Source organism: Pelodiscus sinensis, chromosome 27 (assembly GCF_052426305.1).
Source record: "Pelodiscus sinensis isolate ZL-2025 chromosome 27, ASM5242630v1, whole genome shotgun sequence".
NCBI classification, from domain to species: Eukaryota; Metazoa; Chordata; order Testudines; family Trionychidae; genus Pelodiscus; species Pelodiscus sinensis.
Genome location: NC_143078.1, coordinates 10,045,001 through 10,070,507, shown reverse-complemented (window position 1 = coordinate 10,070,507; position 25,507 = coordinate 10,045,001). Strand labels below are relative to the sequence as shown.

Genomic DNA, 25,507 nt, shown 5'->3' with positions numbered 1-25,507 from the left:
TGGAACACAAGAAAAGAGCCGGCTGGGCGGGCAAGCAGGGCAGCTGCCCTGGGTGTCACCTTGGGGGACATCTCGTTCCGGTGCCACCTGGCCAAACACGTCGGGCTAACCGAGCATGTGGTTTGCAAGAGCAGAAGTCACCCCATCCCTTGTCCCATCCTTACCAAGGGCCGGCGCCAGCGGCTTCAGAAGAAGGTGCAAAGAAACCCATATGGAGCAATTCTGAACTGACCTCCCCATGGGGAAGCAAGAGGGTTATCACACTTTTAATAATGGTGGCATCACCGTGCTATAAAACAACACTCGTGCACCCAGATCCAGGCTGAGACCAGCTCCCCACATTCACCCGGGTATGCCATTCCCAGCCGGCATCATTGGCCCCAGGGTGGGGAAAGGCGCATGAAGGCCAATGCTTGCTCGGCCACGCATCCAGAGCCGTCTTTAGGGAAGAAGGTATCCTGGGCGAACGTGTTCTGGTGCCTCTGAATCCTGCGGGCACACATGGGCTTTCCAGCCCTGCACCTCCATCCTGTGCTCTCTCAGCCACCGATCCCTGCATGGCGCCCCCTTCATCCCACCCCCTGCGTTTTCCTCCCACCTGTGCGCCCCACCCTACCCTGGCACTTCCAGCATGTCCTGCCCCCTGCCCAGTATCCTCCACCCCTTTTGCCCAGCAACACCCAGGCCCAGTTGCCTCTCATTCTCTGACTACGGCGCCCCGTTTGCCCAGCCCTAAGACCGGCCCTGCCTGCCTCAGTATGCCCATCATGCCCCCACGCCCTTAGCAATGGGCCATTGTGCCTCTCCTCCACCTGTGATGTAATGTGCAGGGGGCCTCTGCTTTGTGAGAGATCCCTACCGTCTGACTTTCCACTCCAGGCAGAATCTGGTCAGCTAACTTCCGCCTGGTGCCCTCAATGCTGGCTGTGGTTTTCCTGGAGCGCTCGCATGCGCAGCGCAACCCCGAACCTGGCCCGCGGCCTGGAGGTGAGCAGGTGTTCGGTGCTCCCCTGGCCCTCTTTCCCTCTGCTCTGCCTCTTGCATCTCACTCCGATTACATCGAACCTGTTCAACCGCCGGAGCCAGATGGGGGGACCCTGCTCACTTGTTACGAAAAGGAAAAGAAAGCAAGTGTGTGAGCAGTGACAGTTGTTTGCAGGTGAAGTGTGACCTGCCACCCTTTGTGGTCCCCTCAAGCCACAGGCTCTCTGCTGGGGGCCGTGGGAACGCTGTAGGCTGCAGAGAGAGCCTGGGAGCCCCCGAGCAAGTCAGACGTCAGCCGCCATGTTAGGGGCCGGTCGACAGGCCCCGACGCCAGGCTATGCAGGCTGGGGTAAAAGATGGATCCCGGCATGTAAACAGACCCCACACCTCAATATTCACCCCAAAGGAGGCCCCCTTATGTCTAGTCTGAGGGATCGCTCTGCCCCTTCTGACCCTAGCACAGACCCCCTCACTCCAACCTCAGGGAGCCCCATCCCCATCTGACTCCAGAAAAGTCCTTATTACCCTCTGCTCTCTCTCTCTCTCTTAGACCCTGTCAGGCCCCTAACCCCAAGGTGCTCTCCCCCGCTCTGGCCTCAGCACAGAGCCTGTCTCCCCAGAAGAAAGTCAAACTCCCCAGCTGAGACCACAGCTCACACACTGAGGGAGCCTGCCTTCAGGGCACCCCTGGCTCCAACCCCTCCCGCTTTCACTCGTCTTCCTTGTCCTCACCTTATTTGAACTCTTTTAAATTCACTGAGCGTGCACTGTGGGATTTCCCAGAATGCCGCAGCCACCCAGCCTGGTCAGCTGGGTCCCTCTGCCTGCAGCCCCCGGGGAGACCAAAACCAGATGTCTAGGTGGGGCGGGGTGGTTAGGGGAACCAACAGAGCAGAGGGGAGGCGTGTCAGTTAATCTGCCAGGCGAGTTAACAGGGGTTAAGGAGACAAGTTTAGACCCAAAGAGGAAGAGATGGAGACACAAGGGAGGAGGGGAGGGCGGGAGGAAGGAAGGGAGATTATATCCGACCCCATCCCCAGAGCTGGGAGCGTGAGCAGACAGAGCGAGCAGCAAACCCTATCATTGTCTCCCAGCTGCTGCAGATCCTCAGAGACGGGCTGTGGGTCGCAGCCCTCTCGGAGCATGGCTGCTTGTCTGTGCAAGGCTTTATCAGTAGCTATTTTCTCTCCCCCCTCCCCTCCCCGACTATCCAGTTCTAAAAAGGGCGGGAGATGGGCTACGCAGAATCAGCAGCATATCCTGAACAGCTGCTGCCCACTGGTCCCTATCTCTGCCTATCTGTGTCTCTCCCGCTTTCCACGCTGCTGACTGCTTCTGATGTCCCACGGGGAGCAAAACTCCTGCTGTCTGTCTAACGAGTGGAAACGGGCTGGAGGCATGAACTTAAACCCTGGATCTGAGTGTTCCTGCACTTCTTGGAGTCAGGGTTCCCATTCGTCCCTAACGACTCTGGACTCCCAATGACTTTGATGGGCTCTGGATCAGGCACTTCACAAAGATGACTGGGTAAAGGCCCTGAACAGTCATGGGGCAAAGGGACGATGACTCAGGTCCAATGTTCCTTCTCATCTTTTCCATCCACGTGCAGATTTTTTCCATCCACGTGCGGAATAAATTTTTTCACGTGTACCGAGTCACGCACAACACCAATTGAAATAAAAAACCTAGCTGTGGGCGGCTGGGTGGCAACTGAATCTCACCTGAGCGGCTGCACAAGCACACAGCTTACAGAGAGCACTGCCCAAGTCTTGGGCCTATGTTCTGCTATGTCCTAGAACCTCAGGCTTCCTTTCCTCCTAAGAGAGGTATGTGAGAGATGGGAGGCAGGTAGCGTGAAGCTCTCTTTAGGGAGCACTGTGAAGGAGCAATCTTGTGGATGAAGATGGAGTTTGGATCAAGGGTGCCATTTATGTCAGGCGGGGGGGGGCAGTAGCCCTCCTCCTGGGTTTGAACCCCCTGGATTTCATACTTGATGTCTGCTTAAAGCTGCATGCCCTGACTCCAGTGGCAGTTCTTCAATTCAACAGAATCTGCACTGCCTGCAGCTTTGCCTTTGGGGCAGGGAGTTTGTTATAAAAAGTGGGAGGCAGGGTGATTAAGACTAACAAAAGGCTGGGCATTCCAGTAATTGAAGGATTGTTAGATCATCATGAAAACATTGCTGGGTACTCCACTTAACAGATAGGAAAAGAGTAAGAATGAGTGTTGTGTTGCAAAGATCTGCATTTGGTTTACTGTGTTAAACTTACACATGTTCTTGACAAAGGGGTGAACAGGGACTAATCCAAAGATGACTGTAAAGAGATTTCACAAAATGGGGTGACTGGGCAACACAGGGGCAGATGGAATTCGTTGCTGATAAGTGCAAAGTAATGTACATGGGAAAATATAATTCTAACTATAGGTACAAAATAGCTGTTACCACTCACGAAAGAGACCTTGGAATCCTTGTGGATAGTTCCCTGAAAACATCTGTTCGGTGTGCAGTGGCAGTCTAAAAACTAAAAAGCTAACAGAATATTGGAAATCATTAGGAAAGGAACAGATAATTAGTCAAAATACCATATTGCCTCTACCTAAAGTCATTGTATGCCCACATCTTGGATCCTGGATGCAGATCTGGTCAACCTATCTTAAAAAAGATCTATTGGATTTGGAAAAGGGACAGAAAGGGCAGCAAAAATGATCAGGTGGTAAGGAACAGCTTCCATATGAGGAGAGATTAACAAGCCTGGGATTTTTTCAGCTTGGAAAAGAAATGACTAAAGGATGGAGGGATATGTTAGATGGCTAGAAAATCATGAATGGTGTGGAAAAATAGAATAAGGAAGAAGGAGTTACTTACCTTGTGCAGTAACGGTGGATCTTTGAGGTGTGTGTCCCCGTGGGTGCTCCACTCTGGGTGCTGGTGCGTCTTCGCACCGGTGACTGGAGACTTTTCCAGCAGTTTCCACCGTACTGCACACGTGCTATGGTGCCCCCTTGTGCAGTTCAAATCTGTTAGGCGTGCATGCGGCGTGGCTCCTCCATTCCTTCTCTATCCATTAGAACATGGGGCTCCAAGCAGGGGAAGGAGGGAGGGTAGTGGAGCACCCACGGGGGGACACACCTCGAAGAACCACAGTTACTGCACACGGTGAGTAACTCCTTCTTCTCCTTCGAGTGGTGTCCCAGTGGGTGCTCCACTCTGGGTGATTACACAGCCATTGTCGGCCCATGGAGGTGGGTTTGGAGCCCTGTGTTAGTCACTGTGGATAGTACTGCTTGCCCCACTGCCCTGGAAGATGTGACTGAAGAGGAGAGGGTGTAATGCTGTGCGAATGTATGGTCAGATGACCAGGTGGCAGCGTTACAAATGTCCTGGAGAGGAACGTTGCTGAGAACGGCGGTAGTAGAAGACATCGCCCTGGTGGAATGCGCTGTGATGGTTTCAGGTAAGTTTTTATCATAGAGTGTACATCATGTCCGAACACAGGAGGAGATCCATCTTGAGATCCTCTGAGATGAGATTGCTTGTCCCTTGGACATTCTGCATAGGACAGAAATAGTCTAAGGGATGCTCGCCAGGCTCTGGTGCAGTCAATATAAAACGCAAGTGCCCTGCAGACATTGAGAGTGTGCCATGCAGCATGCACTGGATTGGCATGCGGCTTAGGAAAAAAGGTAGTGTATGGGTTCATTGATGTGGAAGGGGGAAGGTACTTTGGGGAGGAACTTAGGGTGGGGTCAAAGTATAACTCTGTTCTTGGTAAACACCGTGAACGGGAGTTCAGCCATCAGTCTGTTCACTTGATCCCGGCGCACTCTGGCTGTGAGTTTCAAGCAGTGGGGGCACTTTTGTGTCTGGTGCGACTCCCCCAGGCACTTTATACACTTAGAATGCCCGTCGGAAATGGGCATAGTATCCCAGCATGTCTCGCACCTTTTAAAGCTGAGAGATCCCAGCATGAGGCGTGGGGGAAAAGCGGCAAGCCATAATGAAAAACTTTTTTTTTTACTTTTGATTGGGAAGAGGTTGGTAGGGGTAAATAACTTGGATACTCAGGTAACTAATGGGATTAACTGGGTTTTTGATGGTTTTCTTTGACAAAGGTCGAGAGGAAAAGAGGCTCCATCTGCTGCCGAGGACAGCAGAGAAGTAACTGAGGAGCCGCGCCATGCGCGTGCCTAACGGATTCCAACGGCACAAGGGGGCACCACAGCATGTGCTCGGCGTGGTGGAAACTGCTGGAAAGGTCTCTGGCTGCCGACGCGAGGACACACCAGCACCCAGAGTGGAGCACCCACGGGGACACCACTTGAAGGAGAAATGTTATTTATTCCTTCACTAACATAACCCAAGAACCTGAGACCCAATTAAATTTATAGGCAGCAGATTTAAAACCAACAAAATAAATTATTTTTTCACAATCAACTTTGGAACTCTGCCAGGAGATGGGGAAAAGCCCAAACTATAACAGGGTTCCAATGAGAACAAAATAAGTTCTAGGGGGATAGGTCCATCAATGGTTACTAGCCAGAATAGGCAAGGATGGTGTCCCACAACGGGATGTATTGTGATGATTGCCTCTTCTGTTTATTCCTTCTGAAGCACCCGGCATTGGTTGCTGTTGGAAGACAGGACACTGGGCTAGAAGAACCTTTGGTCTGACTCAGTGTGGCCATTGTGATGTTCTTATATAGAGTTGAAATGTATCTGCCCCCTTGCTGTAACCCACTAGACCCCACTCCTCTTCCAGAGCCGAGATAGAGCTCAGGAGTCCTGACAGGGGTCTCTCCCCACAGAGTTAGTAACAAAGTAAGAACAGTGATAGAAATGTAGCCGTGTTAGTCTGGGGTAGCTGAAGCAAAATGCAGGACAATGTAGAACAGACATTACAATTTTAAGGCTAACCAGTGTCCCTTGAGTGACTTGTCACAAGACGTCAGAATATGTTAGTGTTAGAGCAGAGTGGGTCTAATATTTCTCTCCTTTGTGTAGGAATTAGAAACAGTGCTCCTGTCAGCTAACTACCAAGCTGTCTGCCAAAAAAGTTACAGTTTTCCAATGACTTGGTAGCCCCTAGATAGAAATGATGCATGTGGGGGAGAGGGTAGATGGCATTTGTTTCTCCCCTCCCCAATTGGTACTTGGCACTGCTGAAGCCTCTGTCCTCAATCCAATCCCCCCATGCTTTCTCTCTCCCCCCATCACAGCATGCACAGATCGTCGTCCCCCCCAAAAATCTGAAATGGTGCCCCAGGTGTCAATCCCCTTATTGCCCCTGGACAAAGGGAGCACAGAGGGGGAAGACTGACTGACAGATTACAGAGACTGCACTGTCATCTCACTCTCTCCGGGAAGCAAAGTGAGCCAAGTGAGGGATGAGACGAGAACTATCTTTCCAGCCTGCGAATATGATGTGTGACAAATGCCCATGAAAATGCCACTCATATAGCCCCCGCCAGGCTGCTGGCTGCTCACATCTTGCCAGCATTATCTCTGGGCTGCTGCTTCCCTGGTAGCAACCTACTCCCTTAGGGGTGAACCAGTGCCAAAAGTCACTAGCAGCATTGGAAACTTCTTGCTTCCCACTGGGCAAAAAATTAAGCCTCACAGAGCAACCCTCTTGTGCCATACGATGGAAATCCTGTGAATTCCAAGTCAGCACCAGGTTTATTCACAGGGTCCCAAGCATTTTGCTCATGAGTTGGTGTTGTTTTATTCTTTGCTCACCTCTAGGATGAAATCTACATAGCCTGCTGGGGGAATATCAAACATGCCTTGACGGGGAAGGGTCTTTGGACACTCACTGTAACACAGAGTTCTTTGCAAGAAGTAGCACATTTATTTTCAGAGGGCCTGAGCCACCAGGGTGCCTACTGAAGTCAACAAGAGAGGTAGGAACTCAGTTTCTTTCCAAATCAGGCCATGAAGAACCAGTACTGCTGACCATGGGAATTTTAAATAACCCTCCCCTCCCCTCCCCTCCCCTCCTCCATATTAGGGTTTGCGGCTCAGGCGTCTTTTCCATGGGGACCCTTTACTGATTACAGCGACTAAACCCCAGACTTTGTCCTTTGTTGAATCTTTCTTCTGCCCATGGTGAACATTCAAATTTCACCTGAAAGTTGGAGGAAGGGGAGCCGGATCTGATTAAATAAGAATCAGCTGAAGCCTTAGCACCAAACTCCAAGTGAACCTCTTGGGAAGTTTTGATAAGTTCACTTTTGTTATTACATTTCATATGCTGCTGATGTCTCAGCATTTCCAGGATCTAGCTGGGGAAAGACAGCTCTCGCTGATGACACTCCCAGGTCTGACATGCAGATTCAGTAATACCAGCTCTTCTCGCCCACAGATCGTACAACAGAAAGTCAGGGTTATTATCCCCATTTTAGGGATGGGGAAAACATAGGCCAGGGCTACTCAGCTTTGAAAACCCCAGGGGCCACAATGATACAGCACATGCCAAGGGCTGCAACTTAAGTGTGGTTGCAACTAAAATGTGGTTGCATATACAGGCAAATGTATATGCAAATATATGCAAACAGCGTCTTTTACACTGACGGGCATAAATACAAAGATTAAGGCAACACACAGGCCCCATTTAAGTCAGTTCTGCTGCTATTAATAAAAGGCAATATTTACCCCATTTCCACCCATAGGGCAGTCCAGGAGGAATGACAGTCCAGGAATATCAACAGATATCAACACATATCAACAGAAGACCATTATATTGACTACTTTTTTGTTTTGGCTCCCACCCGAGGGCCACATGTTGAGCCCTATGTAAACCCAAACTGCACCATGGGCCGCAAACAAACGGGCTGCGAGTCGCATGTGGCTCACTGACAGCGTGTTGAGTAGCCCTGACATAGGCACTCAGAGGTGAAGCAACTTGCCTAAAGTTACACAAGAGGCAGAGCCAGGAAGCAAACCCAGCTCTCTGTTCCAGCCCAATGTCCAACAGGATAGCCACATGTGGCTATTTGGCTAGGTGAATGTGGCTAGTTGGCTTGAGTAATGTGGCTAGTTGGCCAGTTGAGTGTGGCTAGTTCACTATATTAGTAGCTACTATACTGGCTACTGCTTCAGAACTGGTTGGAAACCACAGTGCTAGACCAAACTTCCCCAGCTGACACAGGAGGTTCAGATTGCTCAGATAAGATACTGTATTGGGGTTACTGTTCTGATGCTTTAGGGGTTCACCCATCACCACTGGAATTGTCTCCAAAAACTCATAAAGCCTCTGGATTTCACCTGGGACAGGTCCAGCAAGCCATGATCACACTGGGAATCAACATACTTTCAGCCCAGTTTACTGGTGTCCTTTGGCTGCTCAGAGCCCCATGGAAATAAACAAAAAATGTCCTAGAGCCTTAGGCTTACGGAAGAGCTCAGAAAGGCCTCTTAAGTCCACCCAATGTTCAAGCATTTCATTGGGGAGTTTTATCAACTAGCACAGGCCTGCACAACATATAGCCTGAGGGCCGCATGCAGCCCGCAGGGGCTCACTGTGCAGCCTGTGACAACTACGGGCGGTGCGGCCCCATCCGATCCGCCGGCCGGGGGGAGGAGCAGAGTGCTGCCGGGGACGGGGAAGTGCGGTGATTCTTGCCACCGGGCTGCCTGTGTGCAGTTCCGGCGCAAGGAGGCGGGGCGTGAACCAGAAGCCGGGATGCCAGCAGATGGCAGGACGCTGGCATGACGTCATGACGTCACGGCCAGCGACCGCCAGATTCAAAAAATCAGAAGCCACATAGGGGAGGGGAAGGGGCTTGTGCTGAGGGGAGGGGAGCAGGTCAGGAGAAAGGGGAAGACGCCAAAGGGCAGGGTGAAGGAGAGACAAATGCCAGCCAAGTGGAGACACGCAGTGTTGTTTTTTTTTTGCACTTAACAAAAATTTGTAGCCGCGTGTTTGGTATTTTTTGGGAGAGCATCCCTACTTGCGGCCCACAGCTGTTTTCTTTGGAGTAATATGGCCCTCGTCGCATTCTGAGTTGTGCAGGCCTGAACTAGCAGGTTCCACCTCTGGTCAAGGAAAACTGCTGCAAATACTAGCCCCTCCGGCCCACTCCCAGTACACCGCCATAGTATGCTGGGGAAAGTATTTATACTGACCCAGCTCTGCTATCCTGATTATCCCTGTGTGGGAAGGGCAGGCAACGCTGCTCAGGCAGAGAGCATTAACGCTCTTCCCTAGGTCATGTCACCGGGATCCCAAACCTGGCTAAATTCCTGAAGGCAGGCAACCTGGAAGAGTAGGATTCCCTCCTCCTGCCCCGCCCGGCAGGGCACCACCCGCCATGTGGTTTCCGGAAGACAAGAGGCTGCTTGTCAAAGGCACCGGCAAGAAAGCCAAATGTGGTAAAATGCTGAGATAAGCGGCCCCTTCTGAGTGAGCGAGCTGCTGGCGCTGGGCCTTGGGAGCAAGGCTCTCAGTGCATGGGGCCGGCAACACCTTGCTCTTTGCAAAGCGATCAAAGACACATGCAATGCGGCACCGTGGCTTGGGTGCATCTCTGGCTGAGCAGCAGAGATGGGCTTCCTCTGGCAAGCTGTCAGCCACAGGGGGGAGGTGCAGACGTGAAAGGAGACAGACATAGTCCTGTCCTCCCTTTTGCTCCAGCATCAGGTTTATGAGATAGATGATGCCTGCCTTACTTTGCATTACTTACACTTGCAGTCTGAAGGCACTACAGAGGCTGTTGAAGGTCTGGGTGGCACAGCTGAAGTGAGGCCCAGGGGGTAGCGGAGGCTATTTGCAAATCTGACAATCCCAGACAACCTTACATCGGGTTCAGAAGACACGGGATTAATGCTGTTCACCTCCTTGGTGTCACAGCAACAGGACGTCCCGTTGGTAACTGCAACCAGGGATGGGCCTGGACCAAAGACTTAGATCCGAAATTGGAGGAGGGCTGGATCCAAAGCCAAACTATGGCCGCCCCTCTCCCCGATCCACACAGGAAGTCTCATCAAACCTGTGGATCTGAGGAACCTCAGACTGTGGTTGGGTTTATCTTGGTCTGAAGTTCAGGCCCCTCTCTAGTCATGATACGTGAGAGGAGATTTTGTCTGAGGGCTCATTCCCACAACTCAGGTGGCAAGTGGGATGTAGAACCCTGTACTGCAGCAGCAAGGTTCTCAAATGAAGCGGATTTTGAGTCTGAATTTTCTAAGCCCAAACATCTCCTGCTCACCCTGCCCCCCAGAGTTTGGGCCAGAAGTTGTTAACTGAACATCGCCTTGAGCTCAGCTTCCTCTTCTATTAACAGCAGCCTGGAAGGAAATCAGAGTCTGTGACAGATGGCAGGAAGACGGGGGTATGGATCTTTGCTTAAGTGTGGGATGTGTAGTTCCACCCCAGCCCGTTTGTTTGCGGCCCATGGTGAGGTTTGGGTTTACGCGGGGCTCAACATGCAGCCCGCAGGTGGGATCCTTTGAACATGGGCTCCACTGGAAACATGCTCCACAACGGCGAGTCAATAGAATGGTCTTCTGTTGCTATGCGTTTTAGTAGTTAAATTCCTGGACTGTCATTGGTCATTAAAAGTGCTGTCATGTGGGCAGAAATCAGGTAAATATTGCATTTTATTAATATCAGCAGAACAGACTTAAATGGGGCCTGTATGTTGTGTAGTCTTGCCTTAATCTTTGTATTCATGCCCGTCAGTGTGAAAAAGCTATTTACATATATTTGCATATATAATTGCATGTATATGCAACCGCACTTAAGTTGCGGCCCTCGGCATGTGCTATGAGCATCGTTGTGGCCCCCAGGACTTCTAAAGTTGAGTAGCCCTGCCCTAAAGCATCAGAACGGTAGCCTCAATAGAGAATTTTATCTGAGCAATCTGAGTGCTTGGGTGACCATCCAGGAGAGATTCAGCAAAGCGGCCACAGCTGGCAGCAGGTGTTTCTCTTGATGGTGCACATCTTCCCATGCCTGGGTGCACATAACAAAATTTATTCTGCACATAGATGGAAAAAATAGAAGGAACATTGATATGGATCTGTGCACCTTATAATAAGGATGTGACACACAAGAGGCAGAAGTTTATTTCCTGGCCTACATAGGTCAGGCTTACTGACAGTTAATGTGGCAGGGTTTGGTTTCCATTGACATGCTCCTGAATGGGTGCCTGGAAAATATTCCATGCCATTGGGAGCAACTGCTTAGATCTACTATGAGGCTGTGATGTGTCGCGCTGTCTCCAGAACTGCACTGTCAGCATGCTGCAGACCAAAGAAGCTGGAGACAATTCCTTATATAGCCATGGCAGTACAGCAACTGCTCCTACCTTTAAAAAAACAGAAGTTCTCCTCCTTGCCTGTTCTTGGCTGCTAAGCTGAACGTGGTATTGTATTGGACCAACAGAAAAGTTAATATCCCTGCTCTCGGGCTCCCTGCAAAAGCTGGAGGACACGAATACAGAGAATCCGCAGTACTCACTGAATCTGATGGAAACAAGGGTACCCAGGGGGCACTCAGAAATCCATGATGCTTTTCAAGACCGAATTGTAGCACGTGGAACCATGCAGCTGAGACCTCCTTCTAGAGTTACTGCGTGAAGAAGCTTGTGCTTGGCCCCGTTATCTGATGGTGTTTCCTCTGTCCATCAGGAGAACTAGAGATGACTGGAAGCTAAACCCCTCTGGCTGGAACATGTTGACAGATGAACTGGAATGGTGTCCAAATTCTTGCAAGAGGAGAAGAACAGATAAAAGATGATAGAACCCCAGACAGAAATGACCGTTATTAGACCATCTAGCCTGTTAGTCAGTGCTGCGTAGGGCACCACATGTGCACAGTCGTCAGATCTTTTTCCAGGCTTGTTTTAAGTATCCCATGCGATGGGGCTTTCCGCCAAGCCTGGCTGTGCTAAAAGAAAGGCTAGACCACAGACATAGTGACTGTTTCACTGCCAGTTCTCGCCTCCAGCATCTGTGCCAAATCCACTACCACTCCCGCTGGGCTATTTCAATCCACAGCATCCCCAGGAGCAGCGGGAGGGGTTGTTCCAGGCCAGTGTCTCTGGAATGCTCTGTAGCCATGAGACAGCTGAGTGAAGTGAGCGGGAGGAGGCTTTCCCGAGCCCCTGTGATGCTGACGACGAGGAGATCTGTTCGATGAGGCGGAAACGATAAGGCTCTCTCCCACCAAAAGGAGGAGGACACAGAGTAGAGACCACATGCCCTCCAGCTGGCGCTAAGCATCCATGATGGACAGATCTTCCCCCACCCCCTTAACTCCCTCCACAGGGTATTATGCAGACTGATCAGAGCATGCTGGCCGTTCTAGCACGTATCAACTCCTTTGCCTTTCCAAGAAAGAAAATCTTGTATGTGACCACCAAAAATCAGACCCACTGAAAGCTTCCTTTCCCGGTACAGCTGATCTCATCGCAACCTCCAAACCCTAAAGCATCAGGAAAATGACAAATGAAAGAATAGAATAGCACAAAGCCCACTGAGTCACCGATTAGGCAGGGCCAGCTGACCAGAGATCTGCAATACTTCTCAGCCGCGGAGAGTCCGGCCAACTTGTAGGTATGGATCTACATGCCTGGTTGATTAGACAGAGCATTGTGACTCAGAAGCAGAGCCACATGCTGCTTAGAGACCAGCTTTTAATGTGGAAGTCACCTAAAAGGCCCAGCAAATTTAAATATCCCTAGCACCCCTTTTAACTACACAGATGCACCAAGGGGGTCCAATCTGGCAAGCTGCTGCTGTATGGTCATCCTAGGAAAACGGTGTGAGAGCTAGGAACATCTGAGGAGCCCTGACACCGTGTCCCTTCTGTGACCTTGGGGGAATCTCTTCTCTTCTCGATCCTTCGCCTGTGAAAGTGGAAGAACAATCACTCACCGTGAGCATCTAGTCCAGCCTCTTGCATTCTACAAGCCAGTAAACCTCATACAGGCATTCCAGCCCAATAACTTGCATTACCTTTTTGAAAGACATTCAGTATTGATTTAAAGACTCCAAGTGTTGGAGAATGTATCACTTCCCACAGGAAGCTGGGCCGGTGGGTAATTATGCTCCTTGTTAAAGGATATCATGTCCAGCTTGAACTTCCCTGACCTAAATTGCTGGCCACTAGATCTTGTGGCACCTTTGTCTGCTAGCTCAAAGGTATGTATTGATAGACTGTGATTTAATTACATTGTAATCTTTCAATCTAAACAGACTGAACTCCTAAAACCACTCATTTTAAGGTGTGGTTTCCAGACCACAAACCATTCTTTTAACTCCTCTCTGGATCCCCTGCAGCTATTCCACGCAGTTTTTCAAGTGTGGACACCAGAATTGGAGACAATCTCACCTGTGCTTCCTAGAGAGTTACTGTCACCTCTCTGCTTTTGCTTGATATTCCCCCTGTTGAAACAGCCAAGTATCATGTTAGCCCTTTCTGCTGCCCCATCACACTGGGATCTGGTATTCAGCTAGATACTAAAACTACAGCCAATATATCAGTGACAATAAAGGCTCAATCGGTTTAAATAAATAGATTTTATATGAATAATTAGAGCACCTCCCTATCCCCAATTTATTTAGAAACTGGACCTTTAATAACTCCATTCATCTGAAGAAGTGGGTTGTGCCCACGAAAGCTCGTGATACCATCTACATGTTTTGTTAGTCTTTAAGGTGCTGCAAGACTATTCATTGTTTTTTAAGTTTTTCCAGTTACAGACTAACTCAGCTCCCCCTCTGAAGCTTTTGAACATAGTTAATTAGATAGGGTTGATATAGTAATAATAATGATGACAACATGACCTGTGAGTCCCCTCGTTTATTACTACATCTCCCGCCTGGGGCATAAGCTAAAACCTGGTTGATTGGGTTAGAAAGAAACTTTTTCTGTGGGTTTATTCCATATTTGCCCACTCACAACAGCTTCTGTCTGAACTGCTGGTGTTGACCATTGGCTGGATACATAACTAGATGGACCCCAATCTGATCCAATCTGGCACTTCCTATGATTGTAAAAAGTTGTCAGCAGCAAAAGGCTGAAGAAATTTTTTTTCCCTAGGTTTACTAGTTTTTTCAAGTCTGAAGAGCAAGGACTTTCAAAAACTCCAGGAGGAGAGCTGACGATATTCTGGTAATGATGTGCCCTCTAGTGGCAAAAGTAATCAAAGTTGATGAACGTGTAAGTGTGCCGATTAGCCAGGTAAGGAAGGTGGGGCAGAGATGAAGAAACTCCCATATGGGAAATAAAAGAGCTGGATTTGTCAGAGATCTTACTGGACAAATACAGTCAAAAGCCAAAACCAAAGGAAGGAAATGAACTATTATCAGTGGCTGGTGCTAGAAGCAGAGCAAAGCATCTGCAAGATTTTTTTTGAGAAAAAATGTCTCAGATGTCAATCAATTATTCTGTCTCTTCTCCCTCTGCCCTCAGGTGGTTCTTTCCAAAGTCTGCCTATCTTGCCTTAGCCTTCAAAGCCAAAAGGAATCACAGATAATCTAACCTGACCTCCTGTGTGGAATTTGGAATTTGCACCTAGTTAGCTCAACAACTTGTGCCTGACTAAAGCATAGCTTCCAGAACACCATACAGACTTGCTTTGAAAACATCAAGGTTATCCACCCATGTTCCTATGTGACCTTCTTCATCATAGTGTGAAGCAGAAGCGGGGGGCGGGGGGATATGAAGGACCACATGCCCCCCAATGCCACGGGCAGGAGGGGCTGGCCAGCAGCTGGTGGGGGGCTTAGCTTCCCATGAGCTCTACTTCCCATGCTGCTACTGGTGAGTGCCTTCTGTGAGTGCCAGCCCCACTAGTCCCCCCAGGATGTCTCACTTTGGGGAAGAGCCGGGGCAGAGAAAGGGCGGGGAGAAGTGGGGCCCCGTGTGGATGGGGGTAGTCCTTAGTTGTGGAACGAGGAGTAACGGTAGTTCGAATTAGGATCTTTAATTCGAATTAGGATCTTTAATTCGAACTACCTACTCCATGCCGCGTGTAGCCACGGGCACGGAGTTCGAACTAAGGGGGATTTAAAAATGGAGGCGCCCGGGAACATACAACTCTTTGTTGTTTTTGCGGATACTAACACAGACACCCCGCTGCTACTTGTCATCCTTCACATTCATGAATTTAAGCTTTATAGCCCCTCTGCTGAGATCAGTGAGCATCAATATAACCATGCAGCTGAAGCAGAGGGGGGCATATATGAGTTTGACTGCCATCAAACAACAGTTCAATGAACAGAATCCAGGAATCTTGACTCCCTCTCTTATCTCTGCCTGACTTAATCATGCAGAGTATTTGGGACACAACTTAAAACATTGGACGTTGAGGGGCAGTTTGCCACAAATTAGAGAGTGTTTCCTTTTTTCATAAACGTGTCTTGCTAAAATGGAAAACACGTCGGGATGAAAAGGTGTCAGTCTTTCAGAAAAAAAAATCACTGGAAACAATGTGAAAGGTGCCAATCCTGCTTCTCAGATTGCCATTTTCGTAAGAATGGGCAAAAGGACATGGCAGCCAAAGGTTTCAATTGAAAACGTAGTTTACAATTTCACCTGTGTCTAGAAATATGAATTCCAAGCTACGCACAGGCCTCGCTTTAATTGGGAACATCGCAACTGATATGGAACATCGGAACATTCCATATCAGACGGGAGGCTCTCTAGTCCAGAGACAGGCAATCCAGGCTAGTGACTGGGCCACATGAGTGGCCTCCTTCCCCTCAGTGGGCTGCGAGATTGTTGTAACCAAGACGATCTCCTGGGATGGGCCAATGTTGTGTGCCGTCAGCATGCAATGCACTTCGCAGGCCCTGGCTTTACGTGTGCGTCACTTTAGTAACTCTGGCAAATAAAAAACTATGCAGTCAGAAGTCAGTAGAATCTGGTAATCCTGTGCGTGGACAACAGTAAACAAAATGTCCCATGGGCCACACACAGAACCAAGAGGCTTACGGGCTGCAGATTGCCCACCATTGTTCTAGTCCCATATCTGAGAGTGGCCAGCAGCAGCTGTTGCAGAGGAAGGTGCATGGAACTTGAGAATTGAGGGTATGTCTACACTACCCTCCTAGTTCGAACTAGGAGGGTAATGTAGGCATACCGCACTTGCAAATGAAGCCCGGGATTTGAATTTCCCGGGCTTCATTTGCATAAGCGGGGAGCCGCCATTTTTAAAACCCCGCTGGTTCGAACCCCGTGCAGCGCGGCTACACGGGGCTCGAACTAGGTAGTTCGGACACGAGGTGTACCGGTAGTTCGGAATAGGAATCCTAGTCCGAACTACCTAGTTCGAGCCCCGTGTAGCCGCGCTGCACGGGGTTCGAACCAGCGGGGTTTTAAAAATGGCGGCTCCCCGCTTATGCAAATGAAGCCCGGGAAATTCAAATCCCGGGCTTCATTTGCAAGTGCGGTATGCCTACATTACCCTCCTAGTTCGAACTAGGAGGGTAGTGTAGACATACCCTGATGGAATACTTTGCCTGTAGCCCTCATCAGTTAGAGATGGGCAGGGTTTATAACATAAAGCAGGATTGATTTTGCTTTTTACTGTACCATGGGTAGGGACGGGTGACTGTACCAAATAACACTGGGACTTTCAGCTCATTGTGCTGAATTTCATCAGAGTTATTCGGTACCTTGTTCTTGAAAGGGCAAGACCAGGGCAGTGAGGCCATGAAACACTGCATGGGAAAAGCTTTGCAGGGCTCCTTACCCGTGCACTGCTTGCAATGCTGAATAACAGGACTGCACAGAGGTTACAAACATACCCACACACCACATACTCCCACACACCATTCTAAAAATATCACCACTGGAAGGGGCTCTGGAGGTGAGAGGTGTATGCTGGTGAGTGAGTCCACCACATACCCACACTGCTGCACTAGTCTTTGCTCATGGGGCTGGGCCCAGCTCCCTGTGGCCTGCATTTGAAGGCATCATGACGAAGGAGGGGCTGGGCCAAACCTGAGTGTCACTGTGAATCTGTTGCCAGGTTGCAACACCACTCTGTCAAGGGATCTTCTCAAATGAGGAGTGGGGCAAACTGCCCCATCTACCTGCCATGCAATCCTGCTGCATAATAATAATACCCAGTGTTTATCTAGTGCTTTCCAGCAGCAGGTCTCAAAGCATCTTAAAAAGGAGGTCATTGTCACCATTCAACAGATGGGGAAACTGAATCACAGGACATGAAAGTGACTTGCCCAGGTTCACCCAGCAGGCTAGTGACACAGCCAGAATTGAATCTAGCACTCCTGAGTCCCAGTCCAGTGTTCTACCCCCTAGGTCACACTGCCTCTCCCATCACAACTTTTTTCCATGGAGTTTTCCCCTGGTTCTGAACTAGTGCCAAAGAAAGCCGCTGTAATGTAAAGAGCTACATGCTTCAGAGAGGGGTTTGTTCCCTGAGTTGGACCTGGAAGTCAATTTGGAAAGGAAAGACAAGGAATAACCTACCTATGGACAGAGAATGAACAATAAGTAACAGCAGCAAACCCTTTAGAGCAGACCACCAGGAAGGGGCCCGTTATTTGCCTAACAGCTCCCCACTGTGATGCAATAAGGTACTGCAGGATGCAAAGTGAAAAAGGGGCAGATGGAGGCAAGCGGAGGCAAGCCAAGGCAGCCAAAGGATGAGCCATATTGGCAGCCTGACCGGAGCAGGAAGGCTGCTCCCAAACTGCAATTTAACTAGTGATGGTCAACACAGACCAAAAAAGCCACTGGCTGTAAAAGACCAGGAATGCCAAGGGAAGGCAAACAAACTGGGAGCAGGCAGCTCTGCTCTGGGTTCTGCAGATACAGGGCAGGGAGCCTTAATAATACTGTTGACCTGAAAAAATACCATGTGAGCCCCCAGTTTACAAGGCACTGGATGATCTCCAGAGCAAAGCTGGCACTACCTGGCTAGGCCAAGGCTGTAGCTTATGGAGCCAGATAAGAAAATCCCCAGATGCCCTTGATTTCCCAAATACAGCTCTCTCTAATGCTCCCTCTGATATAGATGGTCTCTTATTTTGAGTCTTATAAGGGTGCGTCTACACTTCACCGTTTTCCCAGAATAACAGCCATTATTCCAGAAGAACAATACTAGCATCCACATAGCAATTGCATTATTTTGAAAGAAAATCGAAATAACAGAGGGCTTTTCCTGATGTTGGTAAACTTCATTCCATGAGTTTTTTCGGGAGAGGGCGTGTGTGGATGCTCCACTGCTGCTATGTCAAAATAGCTCCTCACCAGGACATTCCTCTCCAGTGCCTCCTGGGGCTCTAAATCAAGATAGCACGTCCACATTAGGGGAGCCTGTCTCAGACTAATTTTGAGGCTTCCCTGTAGTGTGGATGCTCTATTTCAAAATAAGCTATTCCGGAAGATATCTTCTGGCATAACTTTTTCTGAAATAAGCTTGCAGTGTAGATGTACCCTTAGTGTGGACTTGATCAATGCCAATCTCTGTCTCTTGCAGTTATTGTAGGGAAGGTGGTATTGACTAGTGGTCTGAGCAGGGAATAGGCCAGGACTTCTGGATTCTATTCCAGATTCAAAGGAGAATGGGTCTATTGGTTAAGCCTTGGGGATCTGAAATCCTCAGTCTATTCCTGGTTTCAAGAAGAAATACTGTTGACAGTTGGCTTAATCTACTATATATTTGAGAGAGTTTGCTGGTCTGTCTGTCTGTCCATCCGTCTGTGAGTCTGTCTGTTCAAGAACTCCTCCTAAATGGTAAGAGCTAGGGCCACCAAATGTGTTATGCAGCTTCCTCGTATAACGTAAAGCAGGGCCAGGACAATGGGATGTGTGGGGAATGCGACTGTTTCTCATCAAACAGAAAGAGGGAGCAGCAAGCACGGGAGACAGTTTTACTGCGGAATTACTATAGAGGGGAAGCAAGCACGTACTCCCCCATTGCCCGACAGCCTTGGAGAGCCATGGAGCAGCTGGTGGTTAGCAGCCTGGCCCCCACCGCCCCAGGCTGGCCCTGGGGAGCAGCAGGCAGCCAGGCAGCATGGCCCCCACCAACCTTAGGGGGCAGTTGGTGGCTAGGCTGCACCCCTGGGCCAATTCCAGAGAGCAGCTATCAGCTACCTCCACCTTCTGCCCTCCATCCCCCGCTTTGAGCTCCTCCATACCCCCCAATCCTAACTCCCATGTACCCACACACCTCCAACTCCCTGTCCTGAAGGACCTGAGCAATGCCAAGTAAATCTTTTTGTTTACTGATATTTGAAAAGTGTGTGGCGATTCTTTGATGGAAGAGACAATGGACATGATTATCAAGTGCCACTCTGGGTTATAGGTATGGAATTTTAAAAATGTTATAGTGGAGACTCTCTTCTCCGCTTTTTTTGAAAGGAGATTGTTTTTGTTTTGTGACACAGAGTTTGTTGGGGACCCCAAACCAAACAGGTATGAAGTGATTTCCCCTGTGCTTGTCAAAGAGATAAAAGGGGTCCTTACTAAGGGTGGGCAAAGACATTTACAACTGATTTTAGTGATGCGCCACCTAAACAGAGCCTTAACCCTTCTCTCTGCTTGTTGTACAAGACTCACAGCTCAGTCTGCCAATTAATGTGTCACAGGGTCTGCTGAAGCCCTAAAGTTCCCATTTATCAGAGCCCTCTGAAATACTCGATATTTCAAACAACAGGAAGGCTCATTTCCAGTCCTGAGGAGATCAATTGGAGAACATTCCAGGGCCTGAGATAATAATACAAATAGCAATAACAACAACAAGAATAATAACACTTTGTGTTGGTATCACACCTTGTACCACACAGGTGTTATTAACACAGGTGGGGAGATGATATTGTCATACTTCCAGTTGCACAAATGGGGAGTGCCCTAGACAAATTGGAGGACTGGGTGACAAGAGGCTGAGGGATTTGGGCTTATTTAGTCTGCAGAAGAGAAGAATGAGGGGGGATTTGATAGCAGCCTTCAACTTCCTGAAGGGAGGTTCCAGAGAGGATGGAGAGAGGCTGTTCTCAGTGGTGACAGATGGCAGAACAAGGAGCAATGGTCTCAAGTTGCCGTGGGGGAAGTCTAGGTTGGCTATTAGGAAAAACTATTTCTCTAGGCGGGTGGGGAAGCACTGGGATGGGTTCCCTAGGGAGGGGGTAGAATCTCCATCCCTGGAGGTTTTTAAGTCCCGGCTTGACAAAGCCCTGGCTGGGATGATTTAGTTGGGGTTGGTCCTGCTTTGGGCAGGCAGCTGGACTTGATGACCCCTTGAGGTCTCTTCCAGCCCTATAATTCTATGATTCTGTGAAGCTCATACACAACAGTCCCGTGCCTAAAGTCACCAGGGGTACGTGCACACTGTGGCACTATTTCGGGATACTTCCGGTATCCCGAAATAGCTATTCCACGTCTTGACAGCATGCCCATTATTTCAAAATATCTTTCAAAATAATGGGCATGCTATTCCAACATCCCTGTAAACCTCATTCCACAAGGATTACTTTGAAATTTGGTGCTGTGTAGATAGTTTATTTCATAATTTGGTGCTATCTCGAAATACACTCGAAATAAACTATGCAATTTGTGTAGCTCAAATTGCGTAGCTTATTTTGAGCTAAGAGTAGATGCACCCCAAGTGAATGAGTGACAGAGGTGGAAATATGTCCTAGGCTCTAACTACTAGATAATACTCCCTCACTACGTACTGTGCTACCACCTGCTTATCCCTCACAAGTGCTCCAGTTGAATGCCTGAGTTTTTGGTCCTCATGCTCTAAGGGTAAGGAGAAGTTGAACTCTTTTTCATAGGCTCTCTTGCCTCGACTTAGAGACTGTTGATGTAGTTACACAGCATAAATGCACCACTGTTCACTGCTCTGGTGTGGTGCTTGATGCTGATATGTTCTCTCAGCCATCACCATATTCACATTTCACATCCATTCCTACCCTGGGTTTCACATCATGGTATCCCAAGCTTGGCAGATACATGACACGCAGTGAATTAACATCAGGGCACCACAGAGTTGTGTCACTTTCTTGCTATGGATTCAGGTATGCCACTTTGCAGCTGGTACCAGCTGTTCCATGTTATGAATTGCTATCGGGTATGTCAAGCTACAATTATGGATTCAGACATGCCATGTTAAGAATCACATAAGCCAAGGTGCATATATGAATTCAGGTGCGCAGTGCTAGTGGTAGATACTAGGTATGCATACATATTGCATCTTGGTTTGAGAGTCAGCTATTATTTTTATAAATATTGCTGTCTAAGTCTGGCCCCGTAATTTAGCTTCAGGCAATAGCAGTGAGTTGAGGTTTTCAAGCCTGATTACCTGAAGCGCTCCTTCCCCTTTTCACCTAAACTGGATCAGATCCATGCCAAGGGTTAACCCGTGGATTTCACTAGCACTTGTTCTTCCCACAAGTCCTGCTTCTCAGAAGTACTGAGCCACTGCAACTCCAGTTACAAGATGCAGGAACTCGACATCGGTGAAAATCACACCATGTCTTTTGCAAGAAGACACAGACATCTCTTAGCTCACCAATAGGCAAAAAATCTTCTACACCTCCATTCCAGCAGGTCTGGCAAAAAAACACACACTGGCCTGGGGCTACAGAAGTTACTGTGTCACAGGTTTGTAGGGTACTGCACAACAAGTGGCTATATATATATACACACACACAATGAACCCGGCACTAAGATCTACTTCCAATAAACAATCACTCCCTCTAAAGCACCTACTCTGAAGTGTCTTCAAGATTCTTATGTTCAACCAACCTCTTGGGAACTAATTTTTCCTCTTCCTTTGTTGCTTATGACATGATCTCTCTCTCTTTCTCTTTCACCTTTTCAATCTACAATTTACCATGAAAATACAACTAAATTGCCTCCTACCTTTGTTGATGATGAATAAATTAGCTTCACGGGGCACGTTTCCTTTCAACAATCCAGTCTCTCCTCTCCTCCACCCCCTTCTTTTTCCATGGGTTGCTGTTTTCGCTACCATCGCTGCTGAAAAAAACAGCGCTACGTGGAAGCTGCATTGCAATCTGAATTGACCGAGATCAGGACCTTTAATTTCCAGCGTGGCAGCTGTTGTTTACATTTCTTTTTTTGCAATATGGTTATTGGTTCCTAAGATGCTTTCTCTCCCCACGCATATGTAGTTACACAGGAAACAAGAGGTGGGAGCTGTAGGAGGGGGGCTTCCTGTTCTATAGTTTCTGAAGCACACAACCGACTTCACCAAAGATTTGATCACAAGAGCTGAACACCCTAAAAGGGAAATTGAAGCTTGCTCAAGAAGCACTGCGTACTGAGAAACAACCTGAAGAATATTTCACGCAACCCAAGTGATTTAGGTTTTCATATGAGCTTGACAAGAGACATTTTTGTACATTCAAATTTTCCATTTGTTGGATACAAACTCAGAAGCACTGTATTTTTGGCAGAGACTTAGGTCTTGACTCTAAATAGCCATCATACCCCATAGCACTTTTCATAATGACAGGGTGGCATGGGGAAATTCTAAATTCAAGTAATAATGCTCTTATCTACAGTACCATAATTCCCCCCTGCAATTTCAACTGGATACAGTGTCCAGACAGGTCCCAGCCCTGCAGCGGTTGAATTTCAGTGATGGGTGAGGAGATCCCTGTATCTAAGTTTGCAATTGCATTTGGATCCTTTAAGATGAAGGGTTCTGAGTAAACGTCAGACATTGTATTGTGGTCGCCAAAGTGGTAAAGAAATGAAATGATTAGCTAGGGTGAAATAAGTCCTGGATTGGCATTAACAGGGCTAACAGCAATGTCAGTTCTTTACAACCTAACATACCAGGTTCCTTCTCTGAAGGACAACTCAACTATTGACCCCTTATCTCACAAAAGCATAGAGCTCTTTTTTCATGAGCGTCCTTTCAATTGGACTGCAGTTAGGGAGAATAGATAGTTTCTTTGTGTAGGCAGGCACCTCATCTCTTGCACCGTACCACTTTCTAGCAGCAGTGCTCCCTGTAAGCTGTGTGTTTGTGCGGCCACTCCGGAGAGATTCAAATGCTGCCCAGCTGATTAGCAGAGTGCCCATAGTTTCTATGGGCTTCGGTGCACACAGAAAATTTGTTCTGCACTTGGACAGAAAAAATCCACACGTGAATGGGAAAGATTAGAGGGAACATTGTCTGGCAGCCCTTGTGCCATTGGCTAGCATACAGACTGAGTGGCTCTTTAACACATTTGGGGGTAGATCTTGGGGACACAGCAGTCTGACAAACTGCTTCTTGGGAGAAGCAATGGAGAGAAGAATTTTTCAGTCATGCGCTGGGCCAGTCTCACACAAAGCCCTGTCTTCTGGAGGCCGGCCAGGCTTGGGCAGGAAAAATAAATTAAAGATGCTCTTGCAAATTCCACCCCCTAAGACTCGGGAGTTGACAGCCAAATGAGACGGGGCAGCAGATCTGAACTTTGATGCTGGTCCCTCCATGAGCCCTGGAATAGTTAACAGTGATACCCTGGCTGTAAGTCACTGGGCCTTGCAATTCACTCTTCTTGGAACTGTTTCAGGCTCTAACCAGACTCAGGCAGGCAGCTCCCCCTAGGCCTCCTCCTGCAAGTCCATGCTCAGCCCCAGCTTCCCCATCACAACCCCCATGCCAATGGGCTCTCCCTGGAGCAGGCTGCCCCAGCCTCTCTTCAGGACTACAAGTCCCATAATGCCCCGCGCGGCCACGCATGCGCGTCGTCGCCCATGGATTCAAGATGGCGGACACGGCGTCCAGCGGCTCGAGCAGCTCGGGCACGGTAACGGCGGACACCCCGCGGGGGATAAGTTCCCTGCGGAGCGGCCAGCGCAGGGGTCAAGGGGGCCGGGGAAGCGGCTTCTCCGACACGAGCTGAGGCGGCTGCGGCCCGGCTGAGCGGCTTCGGGGCCTACTGGGCCGAAGAGCGCGGGGCGCTGATTGGCTGGTCTGCTGGAGTAGGCGGGGTTTGGGGTGGGCTTTGGATTGGCCGAAGTGCCTTTAGTGCTTCTGATTGACGGCGATTCCTGCCAATCGGAAGGAGTTTGAGGGAGCACGCAGGTGGGAGCATCTTAAAGGGACAGTGTATGAGGGGCCCTGAGCCCCAGAGCATCTCGTGCCCTGGCAGGGCTTAGCCCAGGGGCGGGGCCCCGTTGCTCTGGCAGAGCCTGGCACTGGGGTGGGGTGCCCACACTAGGCATGGGGTGGAACAGAGGAGGGGGCACGTGGGGCCTGGGCACCAGCTCGCCTGGGTTAGCTCCAGGCGCCGTGCTCCGGGTACAGGCGGAATACGGTCCTAGAGTCACAGCACACTAGAACGGGAAGGGACCGCGAGAGATCAAGTCCAGTCCCCTGCCCTCACGGCAGGACCAAGCCCCATCTGGACCATCCCTGATAGGCGTCTGTCCAACCTGCTCTTAAATATCTCCAGGGATGGAGATTCCACAACATCCCTCGACAATTTATTTTAGTGCTTAACCACCCTGACAGGTAGGACGTTTTTCCTAACATCCAACTGTTTCAAAGCAGCAGTCTAGACCCCAGCTGACGCTGGGCTGCACACAGTGTTTCAAATAGGCAGTGCTGCGTGGAGCCCTGGTGCTGCCACTTTGAAGCACTGTTCCTCCCCCCCCCCCCAGCTGCCTCTTTCTGATAAGTGCCGCAAAGGGAGGGGAAGTGACTAGTTGACTAGCATGTCAACTATCCGATAAGCATTTGCTTATCGGATAGTCGATTAGTTGACTAGTTGTTCACATCCCTAGTTAAGGCCTCATCTGTGCCCCTCCCTGTGCCTCTCTTTGCCCGTGTGCACGAGCAGGGTAAGCACATGCTCCCATGCAAAAGGGAGGCTCCTTCATCTTTGAGATCCTCCCTGAGATTAGGTGCTAGAGAGACAGGAAGTGTTATGGCAGTATTGTATTATCACTGTTTTACCAAGCAGGGTAACTGAGGTATGCAGAGGTGAATGGGCTGCTTTTCAGAGGCATTGCAAACCCACAGCTGCTGCTGGATCAGCTAGGATGTGCTGTTGCTCATTACTTCTAATTCATTTCTATTATTTATTTGGCTTTCAGTAGCAGCCAGAATGTGCTAAGTACTTTCCTAATGTACAACACTTTGTCTCTAGCTCAAGGAACCTGCAATCTGAGAAGACAAGAAAATAGTGAAGGAGAGAGAAAACAAACAATAACTATTTGATAAATCAAGGCAGAGGCGGAGGCCTATCACCTTGTCTCTTGCTGTAACCATTACACCACACTGCCTTGTTAATGTTCCACTTGTAACTTGCTCACAGTTCTGCCCCTGAAGCCCTCTGAATTGTTCCAGAACTGAGAGTCTTATTCCACTTCCATCCCATTTGGTGACTTGTGTGATACTACAGCAGAATCAGTGTGTTTTCCTAATACTTTTTTCCAATCTGTTCTTTTGCCACATTGGCATAGGAGGGGTATTTAAGTCAGGGCTTATGTGATGTTGGCAGAGCTGAGGTTCTACAAACTAGTAGTAGACTCTTTCATAGCATCCTTTTGTACTCTATGGCTGTGTCTAGACT

General features: G+C 49.0%; 2 protein-coding genes across 5 annotated transcripts in view; one reads left to right on the top strand and one right to left on the bottom strand.

The window, feature by feature from the left end:
* The window catches only part of CCND3 (cyclin D3), an 81,409-nt gene extending 59,303 nt beyond the window's left edge, over positions 1-22,106 (bottom strand). Inside the window, exon 1 of one of the 2 annotated variants that reach the window (XM_075910084.2) lies at positions 21,834-22,106. The gene's annotated coding sequence lies outside the window, so the exon portion shown is untranslated. The remainder of the gene's footprint in view (positions 1-21,833) is intronic. The other variant, XM_006130428.5, reaches the window with a different exon arrangement.
* A 1,542-nt stretch (positions 22,107-23,648) lies between these two features.
* TAF8 (TATA-box binding protein associated factor 8) overlaps positions 23,649-25,507 on the top strand; it is a 13,216-nt gene continuing 11,357 nt past the window's right edge. Inside the window, exon 1 of one of the 3 annotated variants that reach the window (XM_006130429.5) lies at positions 23,649-23,737. In XM_006130429.5, the coding sequence (XP_006130491.2) occupies positions 23,669-23,737 (69 nt within the window). In that variant the 5' untranslated portion in view covers positions 23,649-23,668. The other 2 variants (XM_075910083.2, XM_075910082.2) reach the window with 2 other exon arrangements.